Raw genomic sequence first — 26,573 nt, 5'->3', positions numbered from 1 at the left:
TTCCCACTCAGCAGGTACTTTCCTTATGTCATAGCCTCCATCTTCTCTACCATATGGCATAGGCTAAATGACACTTTTAATTTTGCCAAGGTTTGGCTTTTGAAGTTAATGGAGCTTTAAATTTTTTAAAACCTTTCTTTCTTAGTAATGTCTGTGGTTTTTTTCCCCCCCAAGACTACTGTGTTTCTTGGGACTTAAAAGTCTTATTTTTTTGAACAACTCAAAAGTTGTTTTTCTTCTGCATTCCAAGTATCACAGTTATGTTTCTCCTTGGAGGCTGATGGATGCTCCTGGAGAACCAAGGAGAGGGTTTCATAAGAGAAATGCAGAATTTATTAACATGTTTTCAAATGTTATTATCTTCATTATGCATTTTTCTTGCAGCTGCCAACCCATTCATTCATTTATATGGCCTTTTTAATATCCCACATTATTTCCTAGAGGGCAAATTTATCTCTATTTTGGAGACACCAGGAGGAATATAATAAGTGTCATAACTGAGTTTCAAATTTTGAGGCCGTCACTGCACAACAGAACTGAATGGATATGTAATTTGAGTATGATCCCAGAGATGACAGGGATTTCGAAAAATCTAAGCAGAACCTTTGAACCCATTGAACTTCCAAATCCCTCTAGTAAAAAACTCTCCTGGGCTTAGATGCTGGGCTTCTGTCATCTATATACACTAGGTGGCCGGAGGCTACCTGAAGCCTGCCCCAAGTGAGCTCGCACTGGTGATTAATGTGGCACTTATTCTGTGCCCCAAGGCTCAGGACATCCATTTATAACAGTGATTCCCACCCCTGCGTCCTGGCAGCGTTTGACAACGTCTGGTCACAATCTTGGTTGTCACAACTGGGGAGGTGCTACTGTCCTCTAGCGGGTAGAGGCCAGGGATGCTGCTAAACATCCTACCACGCACAGGACGCCACCCCACCCACAGTGAAGGATTCTTGGACTCCAAATGTCAATACGCTTAAGTTGAGCAACCCTGATGCAGAACATTCTATTGAATTGATTCGAGCCATATGGACCTTGAATGTGAAGCGTGCATTTTGGCACGGTCGCCCAATCACGGTCAGGTTAGGAGCCTATCGGCGACCGCGTCCGGCTAATTTTGAGCCGCGCCTCCCACCGTCCGCGGTCACGTGCCGGCCCTCCAGGCCGCTTCGGTCGGTGGGGGTGGCTCTGCCGGGCGTCGGGGCAGGAAGGGAGGCGGCCGCGGTGCCATTCTTAAAGGGGCCCGAGGGAAGGTGACTGCCGGAAGGAAAATGGTGAGCTGCCGCCTGCGAGGGTGGGGGACAGAGGGCTGGGCCAGCCCGCTGGGCTTTCCTGTTTGCCGGGGCGAGCTCGGCGGGCAGCGCCCAGGGTGGGTCGGCGGCCGCTTCCGCCCCGGCTGCTGGCTGGAGGCCAGCGCCGGAGATTGGCGTCCCCCAGCCGCCGCCGCTGCCGCCGGCCTCGGGGCGGTGCCCCCCTGGCGGGCCCGGGGACTGGGGGCGGCCAGTGGGGTGGGCCCTGCCCGCCGGTCCCGCTGGAGGGTGGGTGCCAGCTCCTGAGCTGGTGTCGGGGGTCCAGGGTCTGGCCCGGCGGAGGGCTCCCCCAAACGCGGATTCTCTGCCCGGGGCCCGCGGGCGCGAGCACTCCACGCCTGCCGGCCTTGGCCCGGGGGGCTCGCTCCGATCCTGATTCCGGTCTCCGGGCCTCGCCGCGGCTTCTCGCGCCCTCCGCCCCGCCTGCCTCTGTTTCCCCTTCTTGCTTTCCCCGAGTTACAGCGGTGGGAAGCCTTTGACCCAAGGCTTTGGCGTTACGGTGACTGTAAAGCTCTGTGGTTTTGCTGGGTCTAGCGGCTCTGGCCTCCTCTGACCCCTGCGCCCAAACCTAAGCGGAGAATCGCCCCGGCTGATGCGCCGCGGTCGGTGGCAGCGCCCTCCCGGGCCCCGGAAGGTCGCGGGTTCAAATGGGATCTGGGCACAAACCTAGGTGGTGGCTTAGATCCCCCTCTGGCGCTTACGGGAGGCAACCAATCAGTGTGTCTCACATCGATGCTTCTCTCCCTCCCTCTCTACAAACATAAAATGTATAACCTTAAAAAACACACCCTTAAATATTGTTTTAAAAAAGTGGAGAATCAAGTTGCCCCAAAAGGATCTTCTGGATCTTTCCTATCAGGTTTTTAAATATGCTCCTTTCTGTGATGAAAACAAACAAAACACAAAATCCCACTGACCTATCTCTGGCCTCCCACTCATTTCTCAGCCAACCTGCACGAGTGGACCTTGTTCTGGCTACTAGATCCAAGGGACTCTTCAGTTCTTGCCTTTCCTGACCTCTCAGCTGCAGTCCAGGGTGTTGACCACTCTCTCCTCTTGGAAGCGTTCTCTTCCCTCCTGGCTTCTGGGACACAGAATCCCTGTTTTGTTTTGTTTTTCCTACGTCTGTTGGTCCATCTGTGCCCCGTGCAAACTGTTCCCTTTCTCTGGACGTAACACGTGGGAGCCCTAAGCTCTGTCCCAGTGCTTCGTTTTCCTAGTCTGTAGGCTTCATCCTTTCTTACCTGCACTCACAGCGTCAGTTGCCACATACATGCATATGACCTGTGAAATTGTGTCTCAGACCTTGCTTCTGAGGTCCAGTCCTGATCTGTGCATCCCACTATTTAGTTAACATCCTCTGAGAGGCTTTTCCCCACTGGGGTTCCTCAAAGCCACCTCACTTTTTCCAAAATAGAATTCATGTTCTTTCCCCTCAAGCCTGGTCTTGCTCAGTGCTCTTTAATTTAGTGAAAGGTAGCACTATTTAGTGTTACACAGGGAGAAGCTTAGGAATCATCTTGGTACCCTTTCCAAACCCACTCCTCCCTATATCCCGTCTGACACCAGCTCCTTTGTAGTGGTTAAAAGAGTGAGTGGGCTAGAGGTTAGGCTGCCTGGATTGAATCCTGGGGAGGATTCTAATTATGTAATCTGGCGAGGGGGGGGCGATAATTAACTTCTCTAAGCCTTAGTTTCTTGCAAAATGGGGATAATAATACACATCTCATGAGATTGTTTTGAGCATAAAGGGAGATCCATGTAAAGGACATAGCATAATGTTTCTCTCATAGTGTTTAACACATGTTAACTATTATTAGAGATATTCACCTATTTTTCTTTTTTTATATATATTTTTATAGAGAGAAAGGGAGAGGGAGAGAGAGATAGAAACATCAATGATGAGAGAGAATCATTGATTGGCTGCCTCCTGCATGCCCCCCACTGGGGATTGAGTCCGAAACCCAGGCATGTGCCCTTGGCTATCATTGAACCTGGGGCCCTTCAGTCCACAGGCCGATGCTCTATCCACTGAGCCAAACCGGCTGGGCCTCACCTACTTTTCTTTATCCTCATCAGCCTGTCTAAGCGGCTTTTCATCTCTCACCTGACCTAGCCTTGTCAGTTAACTAGTCTTGTTCTATTTATCCTGGCTCTCTGCCTGTTTCCTGCATGCAAACCTGATCATGTTTTCAATTACCACCCTGCTTAAAACACCTTAGTGCAAGCATGTCAAACTCAAAGGCTAACATGGGCCAAATAAACAAGGTTTAAGTTTATGTGGGCTGCAAAACAAACAAAAGCTTCAATTTTCATAGAAACATAGCTTTATTTCGATAGAGACATGCTGAATACAAAGGGCTGAAATAAATGAGTAATCGTTAACATAAAATAATAGAACATTTTAATAAAAATTAATATTTTTTCTTGAACGTTAACTTACCAGACACTGAATAACTGCACAAATTAATAAGCGTGATGCAAGTAAACCTATTTTTCTTGTTCTCTGAAAGATTTACTGTTGCACACACCAAACAAGTCAGTCCAAGACTAATGACTTGGCAATTGGCTGCTAAAATATTCGCTGCGAGTATTTGTGGAGAGAAATGGCGCGCCTGCGTGTAAGGTGCGTAAAGGAAATGAATGCAACACGATTATAGTAATCAGTCATTAGCGAATGTTGTAGTTTGTTATTAATAATTATGTATAACATAATATAAAAATAAGTTACAAAATTTTTATTAAAACGTTTCTTACATATCATTATATTGGCTGGGCCGCAAAAATATTCGTTGTGGGCCGAGAGTTTGACATGCTTGCCTTAGTGGCTTCCCTTTGCTCATAGAGACCAAAATACTTAATATGATCCCCTGGGCTTTATGTGGTCCAGCTCCTACTGACCTCCTTTTGTACCATGTTTTTGTTCCTTCTCTGTGCTTGAGTCACACTGCCTGTCATTACTCTTATGGGATTACCATTGTATATGCGGTAGGTTATTGACTAAAATATAGTTATGCGGTGTATAATGGTATATCCTATGGTATATTACCTTACATATTACCATATAAAGTTTTCTGAGTGTTATACTCATTCTTAAATTCTTCTACTAACTATAAGCAATTAGAATTGGTCTTTTTACTTGTAGGAAGAAATTGTTGGCCTTATGTTATTGGGAGGGGTGTAAATGCAAAAACAAAAAAAAGCTATATAAATTCAATCACAACATGCCTCCCCCCACATACACACTTGGTTTCTGATACTTAGAATGTCAGGATTGCACCAGCAGCTCTTAGTATCAGAGCTGGAAGATAAATAAGTCTTATAAATTGCTCCTTGCCTAAACAAAAATCTAAAATATTTATTAATTTCACTAGTGGGTTCTACCTTTGGTTGAGAAGAGAATGGAAATTGTTGTTTTCTGACTTCTATACCTTTCTTGGAAGGTAGAAAAACAATAAGATTAGGGTTGGATACTACCTTCAGGAAGCTCCATAGGATTTAGCATCTCTTTCTCTAAAGAGAACTAAAAAGGTGGACACATGACTCCTAAGGAACCTGATTGGATAGTACCTATGGGTGGGATGTACCCTCTAACGGTATAATAGCATATCCTATGGTATGTCACACCTTATGTATTACCAGTGTTCTGAATTTAAAGGACAATTTTTAAAATGGATAACTATCTCCTGCTTTAACCTATGCTTTTAATTTACCCAACACAGGGTAAAAAAAATAGGCTTTTAGTAGATTTTTATTGTAACTTAAAATTGGAAGCGCTAATACTTTTGGATTATAATGACACATATGTATTTAGTATTGTTCTCAGCACGGTTTGATTTTCTTAAAAGAGGAGTGGGGGGGGGGAGGGGAGGAACCTATACATGAAAAGAAACTAAAATATGTGGGTCTCTTTTTAAACCAACATGAAAGCAATAAAAGCATATTTCAAAACAAAAGTAACAGCTAATATCACAAAGCAGAGGTGCAGTATTCTACTTCGCCCTCTGCTACCTACACAGTGTTGGAGATTATCTTCTTGGTCACTTGGTCATTTTTAGTGATCCATACATCTCTTTTAACTTCTCAGGGGACTGAAAATAGCCTGGCTATTCATCATCAATAACTTAAATAACTTAAAAAACACCTTAAAATAGTGAGGGAAATTTAAACTCTTTCTGAATATTTAAGACTGGAATTACTGTTAGATTTATTTTTAGGTGAGATAATGTTATTGCCTTTATATTTTAATGCCACATACTGTTATTTTAATGATGCATACTGAAAAACAGTTGAAATGATTTCTGGCCTTTGCTGTGTGCTAGGCCAGGGGACAGTGAAGGTGCTGGATGAAATAAGATTGGCTATGTGCTGATAACAGTTAAAGCTGAGTGATAGTGCATAGTGTCCCACTATTCTAGTCTCTAATTTTATGTGTTCAAAGTTTTAAACATTAAAAAAAGAAAAGAAAGATTTCCATCCTCATGAATGCAATCATTGATACATTTGCACCACTAAAAGAAGAATGCTTTTGATCATTTCCTTGCCATTTTTCTCGAGAAGAGTCTCTAATAATTTTTCATAATTGTTTAAATCTGGTTTTGCTTTCATAATTCTTAGTAACTCTTTTTTAAAGTCCCATAGTCAATTAAGATATAAATGTTATTGGCCTTTATTCTTAGTGTTTGTTTTTCATATTTTTGTTTATTTAGATATTTTTCATAGTTGTGAGACACAAAAATAAATCCAGGTTTTATCCTATATATTAAAGAGGTAATATGCAAATTGACCATCATGCCCTCACACACGATGGCCACCCCATGTAGTCAGAGATGGCCACCACAAGATGGCTGGCAGGGGAGGGCAGTTGGGGGCAACCAGGCTGGCAGGGGAGGGCAGTTGAGGGCGACCAGGCGGGCAGGGGAGGGCAATTGGGGGTGACCGGCCCTGTAGGGGAGGGCAGTTGGGCGGGACCAGGCCTGCAGGGGAGGGCAGTTGGGGGAACCAGGTCTGCAGGGGAGGGCAGTTGGGGGGGACCAGGCCTTCAGGGGAGGGCAGTTAGGGGTGACTGGGTTGGCAGGGGAGGCCAATTGGGAGTGATTAGGCCAGCAGGCGAGGGCAGTTAGGCATCGATCAGGCTGGCCGAGGAGTGGTTAGTGGGTGATCAGGCAGGCAGGCAGATGAGTGGTTGGGAGCCAGCAGTCCTGGATTGTGAGTCGGACATCCCCCGAGGGGTCCCAGATTGGAGAGGGTGCAGGCTGGGCTGAGGGACCCCTCCCCCTCCGGCCCCCCAGTGCACAAATTTCGTGCACTGGGATTCTAGTTAATTATAAGCACAATAAGATGATTATCCTCTTCTTTCTGTACTTTCCCCACATTCTTCCCTTCCTCAATAGGTTTGATAAAATTGCACATTAATATATGTTTAGTTCTTTGAGATATTTATTAGCTAAAGAGAAAGTTAAAGTATACATATAAAATGAACAAATGTGTGTAATTAATGTAGATACAAAGGTTGGTAGGTTCAAAAGCTCTTTAAGTGTTCATGTGTTTCATGTTAATGCTTTCACATAATTGTGACATTTGTAGATGTCAATATACCTTTTTAAGGTACAGGTTTATAACTTTTTAACATATACGTATATTGAAATCATGGCATTTTATACATGATTTTTTTTTCTTTCTTTTCTAGAGTGAGTCTTTGGTGGTTTGTGATGTTGCTGAAGATTTAGTGGAAAAACTGAGAAAGTTTCGTTTTCGCAAAGAAACGAACAATGCTGCCATTATAAGTAAGCTAAAAGTGATTGCTTCAGTTACATGGTATTAGTTTGTTTTTATCTTACAGCTACATTGAATAAACGGAACGTTTAGAAAGTAATTTAACTTCTCCTGTTTTAACCCTTCCCCTTTTAGATCAGTTTGAAAAATAAGTAACAGCCCTAGCTGGTTAGGCTCAGTGGATAGGGCATAGGCCTGTGGACTGAAAGGTCTCAGGTTTGATTCCAGTCAAGGGCACATGCGAGGGTTGTGGACTTGGTCCCCAGTGTAGGGCATGCAGGAGGCAGCGATCAATGATTCTCTCTCATCATTGAGGTTTCTATCTCTCTCTCCCCCTCCCTTCCTCTCTGAAAGCAATAAAAACATATTTCAAAAAAAAGTAACAGCTAATGTCACAAAACAGAGGTGCAATATTCTACTTCCCCCTCTGATACCTACACTGTGTTGGAGATTATCTTCTTGGTCACTTGATCATTTTTAGTGACCCATGCATCTCTTTTAACTTCTCAGGGGACTGAAAATAGCCTGGCCATTTATCCTCAAACAGAAACCTTTGCCTACATCTAAAATAGTAAACAAAGTTCAGCATTGTGTTCAAAGTGATTTGCGCCCTTATTTCAATTTTAGATGCAAACTCTAGTTTCATGCATTTGAGTTGAAGCTTTACTGACTTCGGACAATGGAAAGAATAATATGAATATTTCCTCTCCCACTGTATTCTGTATCTGATGTTATACAGATTTCTTTTATATTCTTAGGTAATATTTAATCTGAGTAGTAATTTAGAAAGATGAAGGAAGGGGGGTAAAATGTAAAAGTGTATAGATGATGTTTAACAGAGATGCATCTGGCAGATGTGAATTAATGAGGTGGTGACAGTTTGTTCTATTATAAATAAACACTACAACATAGAAATACAGACCTTAACACAGTGCCATCTTGCCACAGAAAGGTAAAGCTATTTGAGATCATATTGTATCTCACAGGATTTACTGTGAAATTAGTGCAAAACCAAAAATGGCCAGCTTTTCAGAGTGGTAGGAAAGAACAGGTATAAATGATCTAAACACATTTTAACTTGGCATTGGATTATGTTACATATAATTGAATACAGATATCACTGTTATTTGTAAGTCACTTTCTTAGAATCCTGTACTCATATCGCGCCATGAAACCCTGACTCGAGAAGCTGGGAATCTGACGGTTGTTCTGTCCTGACTCCTGGCTTACTTTCTCCTTACAGTTCTAACCATGGTACATAGCCCAATCTCAGCCACAATCACCCTTTCAGACCTTTCCTTATTATATAGGAAGTTGCATTTGAGTTACAAAGTTCTCTGTATACATAGTAAGTGTAAGGAGTTGACATAAAGTTCTAAATAAGCAAAGTAAGTGTGGGGAATTATGGGTAAAAACTTCTAACTATTGACTACTTAAAAAGCTAAGCTAGCTAATTGACCATGAACTAAAACTCAGAATGACTTTTCTTATGCTTGTGTTTCTTGATGTTTTAATTTTAGATTCCAAAAAAAGGGGCTGAGACTCTGGGGTTGGGTAGGTTAAGGTCACATTAGAATCACAGTTTACTCATACTATATTTTTTATTTTAGTGAAGATTGATAAGGATAAACGCCTGGTGGTACTGGATGAAGAGCTTGAGGTTTGTTTAATCAGCTAAATACAGTTTTATAGTTAAGCATTAATTGCCCAAAAGATGTTATATTAGTTACATGTACTTCTAAAATGAGTTCTACACCTTTAAATATGTGTTTATTATGCATGAAAAACATGTGCTAATTATTGTGTAGTGTTTTGTCTTGCTAATTTAACCCTAGATTGCCCAAGGAAGTCATTTTGACTGCTTTTTAATTTCAATTAGAAAAACAATTATGTATATAAGGACACAATGTCTTAGAATTTTGTGACTTTTTGTACAACATATAAATGCGTTTTTAATAATTGTAGTTACCTCCCCCCTCCTCCATTTCCGGTATATATATATGTGTTATACCTATATTGCCCCAAAGCAGTCATTTTTACTGCTTGGGAAATTTTAAATAATCAAATGACTCTTATTATTGAATTGAGTAAATTTCTTATATGACCAGTTCGGCTCTGTATTGAAATAACAGTTTTCATTTTTTTTCGATTACCGTCACATGATAACATACAAATACATGATAAATTGTCGATACTTGATAAGTTGCAGTTGCTCAATAAGCTAAACTAGTACTTGTTATTCGAATCTTTATGCAGTGATACTTGTTCTAATAAGTTGTTTATTTTATTTTTTTTGCGCCCTAAATTCATGAAAGAAATGTCGAATAGAAGTGAGTTATTGGAAAAGCTAAGGAGCATAAGTGAAGAGTGCGCCGATATTATTCTTTCACAATGCAGTCATTTTGACTGCTTTTGGGCAATATAGGTACATACTAAATTTCAGTCTTTCTAGTGTTAATCACCTTCTTTAAAACAATGAATCAGTCTAACAAGTGGTAGAAATTAGGGCTATAAATCCAGTAATTACTGAGTCAACTTTATAACTTGCTTGCCAGTAAATAAAAACTAAAACCCTATAACCTAAATATTTATTTTGTCAAATTAAGTAATTTAAAGTGAAAAATTAATTCTGGCCCTGGCCGAGTAGCTCAGTTGATTAGAGCGTCGTCCCCATAAGCCAAGGTTTTGGGTCTGATTCCATCAGAGCACATACAAGAAACAACCAATGAATGCATAAATAAGTGGGACAGCAAAATCAATCTCTCTCTCTCTCTCTCTCTCTCTCTCTCTCTCTCTCTCTCTCTCTCTCCCCCTCTCCCTCTCTCTCCCCTTCTCTCTCTTCCTTTCTCTCTCAAATCAGTAAAAAATAAGAAATTATCTCCTTCCTACCCCCCTAATTCAGATATGTTGTTTCTCCTGAGAGGTTGGCTTATCTCACTATGTTCTGACAATTGGAACATGAGCATAGACTACTGTGCCTCTCAGCCCAATGTTTAGTGAGTAAACAACTAAACCGAGTGGGCTTTCTTTAGAGTGAGGATTCAGGACCCTCAGCTCGTGTGCACCTTAATAAAATAAAATTTTATGTTGTGGTGTATGGTTAGGTATTTATACCTATTGGTAGAATGGGTGCTTGGTATATGTCTTAAGGATATAGGTAAAAAATTGTTTAAAAGTTGTTTTTCTCTATTATTCCAGGGCATTTCACCGGATGAACTTAAAGATGAACTACCTGAACGACAACCTCGATATCCTTTTCTCACTTCTTTAAAGAAATTTGTTTTCTTTAGTGGCCAGAATTTCATTTATGATGTTTCATTTTTCAACTTTTAGAAGACATATTTTATAAAATTTTCTTCTACACCATGATCACAATCAAATTAAAATATGTATGCACATATTGGACCAAGAAAAGTGAAAAGTTAGTATATTCGTGGGATGAATTATTTTTTTAATTCCATTGATTATGTATTTATAATAAAAATGAGAAAGGAAAAAATCCACATAAAATTCATACTTTTAATACATTTATTTTTGAGAGATTATATGATTTTATAACTTATCATTGGGCCTATTTATAAATTTGTGGAAAGATAATGAATAGTGAAGGTGTGGCCTAAATGGGTATGTTAGAAATTTATCACTCACTAGCTCCCAGGTGTGTATTTCAGAACTTTGTTGGTAATTATTTGTCTCATAGAGCAGTAATTTTAGTTTCTTTAACTTGAGAAAAACCTTCATAGTCTATAGTTACAAATATCAACATGATGATGGAAGAGTTTCATATCCTCTGTGTTTTATTTTCTCAAGTCCTGTTGGTAAGTGAATTTTTTTAAATAGTGCATATTTGTTTCTGATCTAATATAAAACATTTTTTTTATATTGGACAAATTGTATGCTTACTTTAAAGAAGAAAAGTGTCAAGTAAACCTAAATTGAGTTGTGTGTGTGCACATGTGCACATGTAAATGTGTCCCTAGAAATAAGTTACTATAAAACATGTGTTAGAACTTGCTTATTTTCCTTGAATAAAATCCTAGAAGTGTCATTGTTAGGTTAGATCATACACACATTTTAAGGAATTTGAAATGTAATAACATTTTAAAATATCCAAAGTACATTTTCTCCTATATTTTAAATATTTTTATAGGTATGTGAATTTTGTGTGTAATAATGATATATATTTATGTTTATCTTTAAAATGGTAGTTGCCCATAATCCTATATTAATAAAAGGCTAATATGCAAATCAAATGAACCGTGGAACGACCGGTTGCTATGACGTGCACTGACTACCAAGGGGCAAACACTCAATGCAGGAACTGCCCCCTGGTGGTCAGTGCACTCCCACAGGGGAACGCTCAGCCAGAAGCTGGGCTCACGGCTGGCGAACACAGCGGTGGTGGCAGGAGCCTCTTCGACCTCCGGGCAGCACTAAGGATGTCTGACTGACGGCTTAGGGGAGTGGGCCTAAGCCGTCAGTCGGTCATCCCCAGAGGGTTCCCAGACTGCGAGAGGGTGCAGGCTGGACTGAGGGATCCAGCCCCCCCCCCCCTTCCCCGCCCCAGGGCACGATTTTCATGCACCGGGTCTCTAGTATGTCTATAATCTTGATAATAGTCCCAGAGTAGCTTACCTTGGATATTAAAATGGCTTGTTGGTATTTAAGGTATCTATCACCAGAAGTCTCACAAGTACCACGTTCAAGTCCACAGTAAAATCTCTACTTGAACTCTTTTCTAAATTTTACTATTTGTGTCATTTAGCACTTAAAATACACTGTAGTATATTTTTAACTTAATATGTAATCAAACTGTAAATTTTCTTCAGGGCAGATCTCTCCCACTGACCCATCACCATCCCAAAACCTTATCTGTGTTAGACATCAATAAAATTGAACTTGATATTTAAAGTCAAAATTAAGAAAGTGCTAACAAGTTTTTAAGTGTTTGCAAGGATTTAAAAGTCAAGATCTGCAGAGATCTAGCCTCATTTATTTTTGCTGACCTAAAGCTTATTTATTTGTAATTTAGCTATGTCTCTTTGTACAGTATGCAAGTAAGTCTCAGAATCACATTTAGACTGAAGTTTTTATAAACTCGAAAGAATAGGAAACCGTAAATGTGTCATTTTTAAAAAAGCAAATAATGAAAACCCATTGCTTTGTCAAAGTCTAAGTCTCAATTCTACACAAATCTCTCTTTTCCAGGATGTAAGCCTGAACAACAAATGATGTATGCTGGGAGTAAGAATAAGCTAGTCCAAACAGCTGAACTAACCAAGGTGGGATTTACATTTACCTGCTTATTGAGACAGTATTTTCACTTAGAATGCAGTAGTACCCCTCCCTTCATCCACGATTTCAGTTACCTGTGGTCAACCATAGTTCAAAAATTCCAGAATTAAACAATTTGTAAGTTTTAAATTGCACATGATTCTGAGTAGCATGATGAAATCTTTGTCCTGCCCAGGACATGAGTCATTCCTTTGTCTAGTGAACACAGTGTTAGTTGCCTGTTAGTCACTGAGTATGTGTCTCAGTTATGAGGTCACTGTCCAGGTATCATAGTGCTTGTGTTCAGGTAACCCTTATTTTACTTACTGATGGCCCCAAAGTGCAAGGGTAATGATGCTGGAAATTCAGCTATGCCAAAGAGAAGCCATAAAGTGCTTTCTTTAAGTGAAAAGGTAAATGCATAGGAAAAAACATAGTGTATATAGGACTCCATGGTATCCGCAGTTTCAGGCAGTCGGTTGGGAGTCAGGTGATAACCTGAGGATAAGGGGGGACTGTACAGAGCCATAAAATAATCTGAAGAGTGAAGAATTTTTATGAAATTGAACATTATTTAGAACAGAGCAGCAAATTAGGCAAAGCTTTTTATTAGCTGAAAATAGAATGATAGAAATTTGAACCAGATGTGTGTTTTTGAATGGGAATTATAAGTTCATCAGAAGAAATCACATTAAAAATGTAAGCAGTTTTAGAAAAGCCACTGTAACTATTCAATCTACTGAGATTTCTTCATCTTCCATAATATAATTTCTAATAGATAAACGTCAGCATTGAAACCTTACCATAGACTGAATGAACCAGATTCTATGCAGGAATTCATATGCAGTTAACTATATTGCTTCCAAATCTAAAGAATACTTATTAGTAGCTTTATTAAGCTAGAACATTCTGTTTTATATGAGACACTTGTTTTATGATTTAATATGTCCCCATTGTCTTATGGCAGTTTTGAAGGTTAGAGGTAAGAAGGGTACTTGCTCTTACACTTGTAACTTCCACATATTAGTTTGAGTTGAAAAAGTATTTTGTACATTTTAGATTTTGAAATAGAATATTACAACACTGAAATAGTATTAAATAATATTTCCTTTCAGGTTTTTTAAAAAGAATTTTATTGATTTTTAGAGAGAGGGAGAGAGAAACTGATGAGAAAGCGAAATATCCATTGGCTGTTCCCAACCCCCTTGTGAGCACACACACACCCTCACTGGGGATGGAGCTGGGACCTGAAACCTGGGCATGTGCCCTGACCAGGAATCAAACCAACAACCCCCTGGTGCACAGAACCATACCCAGCCAATTGAGCCACACTGGCCAGGGTGTTGTTTGTTTTTAAATGTTTTTATTGATTTTAGAGAGAAAGGAAGGGGGAGAGAGAAAAAAAAAATTGATGTGAGAAACATATCAGTTGCCTCCTGCACACACCCTGACTGGAGGATCGAACCCACAATCTGGGTATGTGCCCTGAACAGGAATCGAACTGGTGACTTCTTGATGCTCAACCAACTGAGCCACACCCCCAGGGCTCAGGTTTTATTTTAAGGACAGCATCAGTGTTTTCTCCTTGGGTGCTTAATCCTCAATCCAGGGAATGTCTTTAAGTGCGTTCCACTTTTTCCCTTTAGCCCATATATGCTTGCCATTGGTACCACCAATATACCAGGTATAAACACTACCTTTCCTCATTTGTACCACAGGAATTCCGTGGAGTTGCTGTAGGAGCTTGGGTGGTTAAGAAGGAGCTCTGTTAATAGCCTCAAGTCTATTCTAACCCTGGGTGTGACCTAAAGTGCTGAATTAAGGCTTTGCAATTTACAAATTACTTTTACAAATAATCCCTTTGAATCCTCACCACAGCCTTGTGAGGTTGATGGTGCTATTCCTGTTCTGTAGATGGGAAAACAGGTTCAGAGGATGAATGACTTGTCCAGGGTTGCATAATAATAAATGACAGAACTAGGACTCAAACCCACATCTGGCCTCAAATCCCATTCTTTCTGCTGTATTTACATTTTCTCTCTATAGCCATTACACTTTCTGGCCTGTGTGTATGCAGATTCCTGCTGGAGATTTGTGGCCAGTCCATCTTTATCAGTGCAATCTAAGCTATTTCCTCCAATTATGGAGGACTAGCATATGTTCTTTTATTTAGCTCCTAACCAGACTGATTTATTTGGGTTGTCTCTTTTAGTGGGTAGGATTTACAGAATTGCTCACTTGTAAGAGAGTTTTGGTTTTATGCCATCTTAATTGCCAAACTTTGGTAACTGAGTACTTAGTATTTAAAAAGAGTAAAGCACCTCCCAAATGGAATATCTAATTTACGCAGATTAAGTCATGATCAATATCAAAGGAAGGAGAACCTGGTATTTAATGTGTTTGATTTTTTTTTTTTGAGAGTATTAGCATATAACCTAAGTTTTTTGTTTGTTTGTTTGTTTGTTTTTTAAGGTATTTGAAATAAGAAATACTGAAGACCTAACTGAAGAATGGTTACGTGAGAAACTTGGATTTTTCCATTAATGTGAAGTTCTATGTTTCTAAAGTATTTATGTATTAACCTGACCATACTGGAGCCAGACATAAATACTTATTTATGCCTAAAATGCACTGTTACTTACAGTTTGTTTCCTGCAGTAAAGAAAAATTCTTCATTTGTTCAAAGTTTGAGCAAAGAGGAAATCATCTTCATAGTAATGTAACTTTGTAAAATGTTTCCCTATATTTGTAATTGTTAGATGGACTACTCTCCAGGGACTTTTTGCACTCTTGTGACCAATTTCTATAACTTACGGTTCAGAATTTGTTACTATTTGCAGACACCATCGGAAATTGGGTATTGTGATAGACAGCAGTTGCCTCCTTTTGACAAATACTGGATATTAGCAGTTTATCTACTGGAAAATATGCTATTGGAAAATAGCATATTATCTCTTGTCAAAAAGTTGAAATTAATTTGGGGTAAAAGACTTGAGTGACCCAATTTTGAGCCATGAGTAATAATTTACTATAGTGTAACCTGCATTACAACTACATTTTTCATTAATTCTATTCCTTCTTTGATTTCCTTTCTCCTTTTTAATCAAGTCCAGAAACTTTGTTTATCAGTCACTCATTCTTAAGGTCTGGGAGTTAGATTTTATAATAATTTTGTCTATTCTTATGGAAAATAACATCTTAGGAATTAATGGGTTGTAACTAATCAAGGGCTTCATTCTTGGTTGTGTCATTTCTAGAGAGTTTGAATCTAGATTAATAACATCATATTTACAAAGCATCTCTTAATGTTGTCCTGTGAAAACTAGTTATTTTAAATTGGTTAGTACTGTGCCTTTGATTTGTTAGCTTTAAAGTTAGTTTAAGACTTTTACACTGCCAGTATTCTGGATTTGGTGAAATTAATACTTTTGTAAAGGGTCCAAGTAAAACAATTTTCTAATGTGTGTATCTGAAATTTGTAAAAGATCAACTTCATATTTTTAAATTGAAATTCCAACTGTCCACTTGCATTGGTGAATATATGGCAGTTGAGAGTAATAAATTTGGGCATATTTGTGATTAATTTTGTGCCATTGAAAAGATTTACTTGTCTCAAAACCTTGGCCATAACATTAGCACATCAATAGAAATTGCATTTTATATCCTAAATTTCAGAAAATATTCTAAATTGGACACCTGTCTTGTTAGATGATGGCATCCTTGGCATAGAGCAAGAATTCTAATATATAGTATGCTTTAAAAATGTAAAAGCAGATAAGCAACTGTTTAACATTAATTTGATAAAAGGTTTTGAGACTAAAGGCTAACCAAATTTGGTGAGTGAATTCTTATATTAAGAATATTTTAGTCATTTTAAAACTAGCAAAGGCATTTTTTTTTTATGTTGGCATATTTTCCACTCATATGTTCTTTGCATTTTTTGTTTTGAGGTTTCTGTGCCAACTTTAACAAAGAGGCAAAGATAGTTGGAATTTCCATAATATTGAATAGAGCATCTTCTGTTCCAAACACTGTTTGGCTTCACTAATCTAGAAACAGGAAGCAATAGGAAGTTAGTTGGAAATGAGGAAGTACTAGAGTGGGTATTTGTTGTGGTTAATGAATGAGAAGGATTTTTTATTCCAATTTCCAGGGAGAGAACATTACCCAGGAATTTTAAGAATTCTTTAAACAGCTATTTTGATACTGGAGAATAACGCTTCTAATTCTGCAGAAATGCAAATGTAATCCAAGTGAATTTAATGTAATCCAAGAGTGTTTTTAATATTTTGAATGAAAGAAATTGGATTTGTTACATCTGCTTCTCAGCAATAAGAGAAACTAGTGCTGCAAGAATGTATTTTTCAGTTCAGTTCTTATTTTGTCTTGCTCACTTTAGTTTTGAAAGTCCTCATCATGTCAGATAATATTGACCTCCATATGCAGAACTCTTAGTTCTCCTGTTTTCTAAAAGGGGCAAAGAACTGTGATAAACCGTGTTATTTTGAGCTTGTCTGCTTCTTATCAATAACATGTATTTGCAAGACAATAGATCAAGGTTAGGGGATCAGTAGAACATTTTTTACTCGCTCTGTCCTGTAGGGAGATTGACAAATCCCATGCTCTTCGTTTATATACATTTCTCTTCCATCTAACCAAATTTTGCATTGTTCTTTACAAGTACATTTCTTATTTGATCTCTTTTTCTGCCCTCTCTCAAATAGTAACTCCAGATCTCATAAGTCCAGTTTTTACATTCCATAACTTTCTGGTACAGCCATTCCCATCAGCCTTAAATCTTAATCTTTCCTTTTTGGTAGCAGTTTTTTTTTCCCTTGGAACCTCCTGCATGGTCTTCTAAATTAGCATCAGTTTTGAAATTGTTGGCCTTGCATATGTCCTGCTTAGCATCTAATGTTGTCAAAATAGAACCAGCGAGTAATCATAGCACATTTTTAGTATGGCTTTTGTGGCAACAGAACTGACATGAAGAAAACTGTTCTCAGGTTACTATGCTGAAATTCCAAAACACCAGAGTTTTGATAGTAATCAGTTTGTTCTGGTACTGAAGCAGTTATGTTAGGAAAAAAAGTTGGTTGACTGACTGTTTGTTTAATTGACTTCTAAAATAAGTGTTCAAATTGTCTGTTTCTAAAAAGTTTACTAAATAGTGCAATTAAACATACTCTTGTTTAAGAGGGTATTGCTAAATTTTTTATCTTCATTACTAAATAGTCTTTGTAGCATAACGTCTGTCAGCACTTTTCTCTCCCTTTTTACCTCCTATTTTCAGAAGTCAAACGTAGCCATAAATTGTATCCTGGTCTGACACTTTAACTAAAAATGTCCTGTTAGAGGAGTTTATTGCCAAATTAAATTTGGCTGTCTTTATACCCTACCCATATAGCTAGTAATGAAGGTATACTTAAAAAAATGTTTGGACTACTTTAAAACCTGAGCAGTCATTAATCCATAATGTGGACTAGTGGTGAATAGATATTTTCATAAGGGTTTAAATGCTGATATATCTTGGAAGCAGAGAGTAACTCATATTTTATCAATTCAGATATTCTTAGTATGGTTGCTTTCCCTATTTGTTCAAAGACTGATAATACTGGAATCTATAGAATTTGAGCCTTTAATACTTATGTGAAGACATGTCTCACACATTTCTGGACAAATCTTATTTTGTATTTCTGGAAGAATGTAAACCTTCTAGACCACTTAAAACTAGTGGTCCCACGTTGAATATTCTTGAGAAATTTGTTTCCTCTTATGCCACTTGACATTTCAAATCAGTAATCATGTTCCTGTAATATTTAAAACAACTACATTATGATTATGATGGAAACTGTTTTCTTGCTTTTTTGGAATATAGTTCGTATACATATAATTACTTGAATATTGTTTGAGATCACTAACATGCCAGGGCGGTTCCCGCTGACTTTGATGGTCCAATATAAACCTCATTCAGGAGGCTTGAAACAGTAATGGTTTAGTGTTGTGAATTTTAACAGTTCCCTGTCATCGTTTAACAAAATCAACAACTGGCACAGCTTCTTAAGCTGCGGTTTCAGTCTCTGCTAGTTCATATTGCATGTTTATTTTGGACAGCCTTCTGTTAAGCATGGTGCTTGTACTGGTTTAAATAAAATGTTAACATGAAAGGACTTCTAGCTTTTCATTTTTCACTCGCCTCCTCTTCCCTTTGCAGTTACTGTTACCTGCCTGGCGCAGTTATGGCATTTGTGTGAGGCACACAGATATAGCAGTTTATCCTGAAAACCTGAGAGGGGAAAATAAATGGGAATCACTTCGCAGTATAGGATTGGGAGAGTGAAAATGTAATCCTATCTAATGATAGACAAACATGGTAATTGACCATACCTTCGCTACGTCTCCCGTAGGCTAATCAGCACAATATGCAAATTAACCGCCAACAAAGATGGCGTCTAATTTGCATACTGCAGGCAGGGCGGGACAGCGCCATCCCGCCTGCCCTACCACCATTCGGGCCTGCTATCTGTGACCCAGGGTGGCAGGCAGCCATGTGCGACCCAACCCGGGGCGGCTGGGCGGTGCAGCAGTGATCGGCCAGCCCGCCCACCCGTCATCCGGGCATCCCGTGTGCGACCTGACCCGGGGTGGCTGGGCAGTGCAGCTGTGATTGGCCAGCCCGCCCAGCCGCCATCCGAGCATCCCGTGTGCGACCCGACCCGGGGCAGCCAGGCAGGGCAGCAGCAATTGGCCGGCCGGCCCGCCCGCCCGGGCATCCTGTGTGCAACCTGCCTGGGGCGGCGCCCCAACCCCCGGATCGGCCCTGCCATGTGTGCGACCCGGGGCCTTGCCCCAACCCCCAGATCGGCTCTGCTGGGTGTGCGACCCAGGGAGGCCGGGCAGGCACCGAGGGATCGGGCCTGCCATCTGCCACCTGGGGAGCGGGCCTAAGCCAGTAGGTGGTTATCTCCTGAGGGGTCCCAGACTGTGAGAGGGCACAAGTGGGGCTGAGGGACACCCCTCCACCCCTTTACCCCGCCAGTGCACAAATTTTTGTGCACTGGGCCTCTAGTCTGTATATATTAAAGCCTAAGCAACTGAATGACCGGTCAACATGATGCACACTGACCATGAGGGGGCAAATGCACAATGCAGGAGCTGCCCCCGGGTGGTCAGTGCGCTCCCACAGCTAACCTCCCATGGTCCCTCCCCCTAGCTGCCCCCCCCACCCCCATTGCCCCGATTGCCGACCTGGCCGAGGAATCCCGCCTGTGCACAAATTTGTGCACCGAGCCTCTAGTGAGATTATAAACTTTTCTAAAACTTGGTCTGATACTAAAATTATTTCTTTGTAGCAGCTGAGGAGTTTATTTCAAATGATGAACTTTTGCTTTCAAAGGGAAAATTAGATGTTGGAGGCACTGTGTACATCCTAAAAAATCAAAATAAAGTTTCTTTTATTGAGTATAGTTTATCACTGTTTATTAACCACTCATTGAAAACCCATCCTGCCTTTATGATATATTATCCTACCTGGTATGTGTTTCATAGGTATCTATTGAATGAATAAAACTCACCAGTACTTACATATACATCTTTTGATTGAATATGTGGTAGTACTCACAGTATATTTATGGTTGTGAAAGGAGTGGTTTGTGCCTTACCATCTTTGAGAATCTCACTAGGAGATTTGTCCACAGGGAAACGTGTCTTCCTTATTTCTCAAATTCAGCTACTTGGCCAGCCCCTAAATTTTTTCACCTTCCTTGTCTTTTGGCCCTTTTCACTTTTCAGCAGCAAAACACATTTGTGACCACTAACCTCATAGCATGGGCCCACTCTCATTTGCATAAGGGCACGCCCTGAGTGGAAATGGTATCCTAGTACAGTATATTTTTAGTTATGTTGGGGAGCCAATTAGATTAAGATCTAACTGCTGAGCATCAGGGAGGTTTCACACAGTTCTCTAATCTTTACTGACTGACATCTGCTCGTAGGCTACATGAAAGCTCTCTACTGAGGTAACCTCTCTTCTAATTATAGGAGAGAAAAGGCTGAATGCCGAGGCTGCATCCAGAGGCCACCCTGTGGTGCCCAGACAATGCAGGGCAAGGCTGTGAGTGAGAGAGACAAGAGTGTGTGTGCGTGTGTGACTTCTAGTCTCTATTACCTACACAGCTAAGTATAGATTCTCTTACCCTGGAATGTGAGGTCCTCCATATTTTGGCCAATTCCTTACCTGTAATGCAGAAGCCAAGCCCAAACAGGCCACAGCCCTTTGTTAGGTAGAAATGCCCCAGCCACTGCTTGCTGAAGGGGCAAGTCCTTAGGCAGCTGTTATTTGTCCCAAATGGATGTATTTTCCTGTCCTCAACCCTCTCCCCACCCCTAATACACACATGATTGCTCGCTTCCAGCTCTGCCTGTTAAACCCAAGGGCAGCCTGCCTGTATGATGTTGCCTGACTGGTACCAGAAATGAGCTGGCTAGTCTGTAACTATAAAGTACCTTCAATTCCTGACACTGGGGAGATGATCTCATTCTCTTGAATGAGGCAGTTAGCAGTAGCAGCTGAACTTGGAAGAATGCCATTAGATGGAGACGAGGCCAAGTGCAGCCTACGGAGCAGAGGGAGGATGCTGCCAGCTGGACACCGTAGCATGAAGCAGGCAAGCAGAGACGGCTGAACCGTGAGCCCACACTGAAGAGACACTCTGCCTGTTAGGTTCCTAGTGCCTGCTTGGATCCAGGGCCACTCTTCCGAGTCCCATCTTCCTGAGGCCTGGAGGGTCAGTTCTTTCTGGGTAACTACATGTCTCTCGTTACCAGAAACCCTCTATTCCTTAAGTTGATACATACGGATATATCTGTTAACGTACATACAAAAGTACCTACGTAGTGCTACTTCTGGTTTCATCTGCCACTATTCCTACATTTACACTACAGCCTAACTGAACCACCTTTTGCACAAACATGCCCTGGGCTCATTCCCATGCTGCTGCAGGCTGCCAAAACCAAGCTCCAAAAATCATCTCCAGTGCCATTGAAACCAGGAAGTCTGTTAAACTAAGTAAAGTACTTTCTTCAAAAACCCACAAACTTTTTTTTTTTTTTTTTTAATATATTTTATTGATTTTCACAGAGAGGAAGGGAGAGAGATAGAGAGTTAGAAACATCGATGAGAGAGAAACATCGATCAGCTGCCTCCTACACATGTCCTACTGGGGATATGCCCGCAACCCAGGTACATGCCCTTGACCGGAATCGAACCTAGGACCTTTCAGTCTGCAGGCCGACGCTCTATCCACTGAGCCAAACCGGCTTCGGCAAAAAACCCACAAACTTTTATTAAAGAACTAATATCAGAGAAGAACTAGGAAATATAAATAAGCAAAGGGAAGAAAAATTGTACCACCCCAAGAAATTCATTGTGATATTTTTGGTTATCTCCGTGTGTCTGGAGGAATTCTTGGGCCCCGCCATTTTTCTGATCTCTCTTAAGAATTATGGAATCACGTTCATTTTTTCAGGTAATAAGAATTCCAGTCTAGTCAAATGTCAAAAACTTCAACATCTTATTTTCTTTAAAGCTCCCTCCCTCCACCCTTCTTCCCCCCTTTTCACCTCCTTCAAGTATGCTGTAGGCTGGGAAAACCCACTATGGGGAGAGGTGTTTCTGTATTTGACTGCTCTGCCTTGCTCCAGTAAGGGAGGCCAAAGGAGGCACAATGTAAGGGACTAACCTGGAGTGGGTGCCCTCAAGGGTGTGGCCAGTGTTAAATGCCAACTCTTTCCCCCATGGAGAACTTTGGTGAGTTCCTTGCCCAGTTCCTCCTCGGGGGATTTGCCTACAGCTCCCTTTACTTGGGCCATTCCTCCTCTGGCTAATGGCTACCCCTCCCAGCTCTTGGCTTCTAATAGTCAGCTCTATGTCATAGTCCCCTTGCTTCTCCAGGCTGGCGTCTTGAGCAGGGTCCATGTCTGGCCCATAGGAAACAGGCATTTTTGCCTTGCTGCCATTGGGGAGGGTACACGTCGCTCTCTCTGCCATCAGGGTCAGCTCTCAGATCTGGGCCCTGTGTACCTCTCTGATCTCATTTTGCCATATTCTCTTAGCCCACGACACCTAAGCCAGGCTGGGCTTATTTCTGCTCCTCAACCACACAAGCTCAGGCCTTCTCACTAGCTGTAGCTTCTTCCTGGGAAGATTACCCACTTTCCCTCTTTCCCCATATTCTGGCTGGATCCATTCTGAATGAGCTTAAATGTTGCCTGTCGCAGAGGCTTTCTCTGATCATCTATCCTAAAGTAACAACATATTCACCATCATGTCACCTCTGTGTTAATTCTCTGCACAGTACTTACCACCATCTGATATTTTTCTAGTCCTTCTGATGAAGGACACTCAAATGGAATAGTCCAGTGGTCGGCAAACTGCAGCTCGCGAGCCACATGTGACTCTTTGGCCCCTTGAGTGTGGCTCTTCCACAAAATACCGACTTCTGCGCATGGGCCACGGAGTTTCAATCGCACTGTACGTGTGCGCCCGCATGTAGTATTTTGTGGAAGAGCCACATTCAAGGGGCCAAAGGGCGGCATGTGGCTCGCGAGCCGCAGTTTGCCAACCACTGGAATAGTCTAACAACAATTTTTTGGTTGTTTTGAAAAAACTACCTCTCTTCTTTGCCAACTTCTCTTTTTTCCTCTTGTTAGAAAGCTTCCTTGATGTTATACTATTTTCATAATATTTCAGTTGCATGGTTATTAAAAGTGCCTTTTCTGCTCATTTAAAATCTCATATTTGCTTCCAGCCTCTTCTCCTCCTCAGCACATGCTAAACTTATAGCTCAAGGGAAGCAGGGTGTGGGATGGGTGTCTTCCTGTCTTGCACTGCCACACTCCCCTACCCCCTGGTGTTGGAGAGAAGGAAGGAGACAGAAAAGATGTTAGCTTAAGTGACTGCCCACAGAAAGCTGACTGTATTCTCCTTGACCGATTACCTTTGCAGCTTGCGTGTGCTGCTGGTAAGTAGGCTGCTATTCTTTCGCATGTTATTGCTTCTCTATTCAACACCGGCTCTGAGTACCAAGAATAGGGCAGGGATGCAAATGGTTCTTTCCCAAAGGCCATCTTTTGGATCTTTGGATGGCTTTGTGAGGTGTCTTTAAGATTTCTCTTTCTACAACTTTTGTTTTGCTTGATGATGTCCTCCCATTTTCTTAGTTTTCAATGTATTCATTGCTGTTTTTCCCCACATACCCTAACAGGTTAGTCAGATGCCCAGCAATTTTTTAAAAATATGTTTTTATTGATTTTTAGACAGAGGAGAAGGAAGGGGGGGGGTGAAGAGGTCCCAGTGAGAGAGAAACATGGATCATCTGCCTCCTGCATGCACCTGAGCGAGGACATGGGCCCTGACTGGAAATCCAACTGGCAACCTTTCGGTGCACAGGATGATGCTCAACCAACTGAACAACACGGGCTAAGGCGTTCCTTATATATTTTAAAAAGATAATTGTATATGGTATGTGTCCAATTTTAGGAGTAATAAAATGTATACATTCTCCATTAAAAAAACTTCATAAATCGAATTAGTTTCATAATATTTTTCTGAGTGCATATGTTACGGTTTACTTAACAATTCCCTTATTGTTTGGTATGTTGATGGTTTCCAAAACTATTGCTGGAGATATTTTTGTGCAAAACAGTTTTTCTATGCTTTCGATTATTTTTCAAGAGTGTTATACTGAACTGGACTTCCAGCACCTATGGACAAAGGATCCTTGCCAACATTGAATACTTTTATTATTTAAAGTATTGCTTAACTTGATTACCAAAATGGCTATCTTTATTTTTTTAAAAAATATATTTTATTTATTTTTTAGAGAGAGGAAGGGAGAGGGATAGAGTGTTAGAAACATCAATGAGAGAGAAACATCGACCAGCTGCCTCCTGCACACCTACTGGGAATGTGCCTGCAACCAAAGTACATGCCCTTGGCTGGAATCTAACCCGGGACCCTTGAGTCCGAAGGCTGACGCTCTATCCACTGAGCCAAACTGGTTAGGGCGCTATCTTTATTTTTAAGTTTGCTTTTCTTTGATTACTAGAGAATGTGACTATTTTCTCACATGTTAGCCAACTACAACTGTAAATTGTATAATCCTATCCTTTGTCCAGTCATTGACTGGGGTGTTAGAATTTATTTTAGTGAGTTTTCAACCTACAGGGTGTCCCAAAAAATGTATACACACTTTAACAGCTGATAGCTCAATTTTAAAAATGAAATGTATTTTAATAAACACTGTATTAAAATGTATTTTAATATACATTTTTAGGGACACCCTATATTTATTAACCCCTTTGCCATTTTTTTACTGGACATTTCAGCTTTCTTTTTATTTTGGTACTTTTTATGTTTTAAAATTTTTATTCATTTGCATAATTGGTCTGTTGATTGGATGGGTTGTGTGTGTGTGTGTGTGTGTGTGTGTGTGATGTAACTCACTGATTTTTAGTTTAGAAAGTATATCCATGCCCAGAGATTTGTCAACTCTATATGTTCTCTTATCACTTTATGGCTATCCTTGGATTTACCTAATTATGTGACATAAAGTATTTAAATTATTTATGTACCTCAACAAAGATTTTAACATCACCAAAAATATTTTCCCCCAAAATTTGGAATGCCTCCTTTAAAAAGTATTTAATTCTTATATAGAATTGTCTCTTTTTCTAGGATAAGTATCCTAATACATTGATATGTTTGCCAATTTTGGTGCCTCAATCATAGTGATAATTTTTGCAGCACTATAAAATGTTTTCAAAACTCATAAGGCTAATTTCTTTTCACCTTTATTTTTTTCAAATATTGACTTATTATTTTCATGTATTTATTTTTTAAGGTGAACTTTAACATAATTTTGTTCCAAATCTCATTGGGATTTAGGTTACAATTGTGGCAATATAAATTAATTTGGGAGCAAATGGCACCTTTAAAAACTTCAATCAAGAAAAATCTTTTTTTAGGTCTCTTATTTTTCTCAGTAAATGGTATAATTTATTTTCATATTGGTAGCACACACTCCTTGTTGAAGTTTCTGGGTATTCATGTTAATCTGGCTCTAGTCATTGGATTAATTATGAGATTACTCATAATAATGGATTGACTGGCCCAGAGATGGCTGTACTGTTGAGCCTCATTGAGACTGGAATATGGCTTGGGACTTGGAAGCACCCAGCTCTAGCTCTATGGACAGTTTTCTAGTTTTCATATCAAAAGCAGAAGTTTGTTGATCTTTTGCCACTAGGATATTAAAGCATCTCGCTGCCTAGTTCCATGTTCCTGCGGTTGAACCACCTAGCCATTTACTTGTTAATCTTTTCTCATTCTCACTGCTTTGGCTTACTCAAAACCAATTTGACTTCCCTTCACCCAGGGCCCATCTTGGCCCTTCCTGCCTCACAGCCACTCTCACATTATGAATTCAGATTCAGTTCCCTTTACAATCCTTTAGGCCTCTGGGTGGTAATGGCTCCTGGCTTTGCTGGTTGCAGAGTACCACATCTTCCCTTGTTAGTTTCCTTCAGCCCTACCCACACCATTGCACACAGTCCAGAGCATTGCAATGTGGTACATGGCTGGGCTGGCACCTGCCCCAGGTCTGGCCTGGCCAGAACACGCCCATCTTCCAAAGGTGAGAGTCCTGCTAATGTTGGAGGTGAGAGATGGAAACTCATTACTGTTCTTCTAGCCTGTGGCCCACTCTGAGAAACAGAATGGAGGTAGTCCAATAGAACTGGAGGAAAATGGATTCTTTTCAAATTATAAACTTATTACTTACAAAAAGTTACAAAATATTTCTTTCTTTCCCCCCTCCTTCCCCTCCCCCCCCCTCCTCCTTCCCTCCCCCTCCTCCTCCTTCTCCTCCTCCTCCTCCTCCTCCTCCTCCTCCTCCTCCTCCTCTCCTCCTCCTCCCCCTCCCCCTCCTCCTCCTCCTCCTCCTCCTCCTCCTCGCCACAAGTGAAAACTTTATTGCTCCAAGCACTTTACATGAATGCCACCAATACCTCATTGGGGCAAATATACAAAAAGCACAATCATCTCAACTTCTCAACTAATGCACTGTACAGACGCTTCCCAGGCTGTACCCTCAGCAACACAGATGCATTTCAGTGGCAGCAGCTGCATTTGCTTGAGCTTCCTCTGCAGATGCA

The 26,573-nt window shown here is 40.5% G+C and overlaps 1 protein-coding gene across 1 annotated transcript; it reads left to right on the top strand.

Annotated features, from left to right (window-relative positions):
* Positions 1-1,122: 1,122 nt before the first annotated feature.
* Positions 1,123-18,529, top strand: GMFB (glia maturation factor beta). Its single transcript, XM_036307589.1, is given in 8 exon segments — positions 1,123-1,274; positions 7,000-7,096; positions 8,696-8,745; positions 10,284-10,333; positions 10,821-10,903; positions 12,294-12,367; positions 14,832-14,897; positions 14,899-18,529. Coding segments are annotated over 8 exon segments (465 nt in total). The 5' UTR covers positions 1,123-1,271; the 3' UTR covers positions 14,941-18,529.
* Positions 18,530-26,573: the final 8,044 nt, after the last annotated feature.

Source organism: Myotis myotis, unplaced genomic scaffold (assembly GCF_014108235.1).
Source record: "Myotis myotis isolate mMyoMyo1 unplaced genomic scaffold, mMyoMyo1.p scaffold_m19_p_1, whole genome shotgun sequence".
Lineage (NCBI taxonomy): Eukaryota > Metazoa > Chordata > Mammalia > Chiroptera > Vespertilionidae > Myotis > Myotis myotis.
This window is presented reverse-complemented; position numbering and strand designations above follow the sequence as displayed.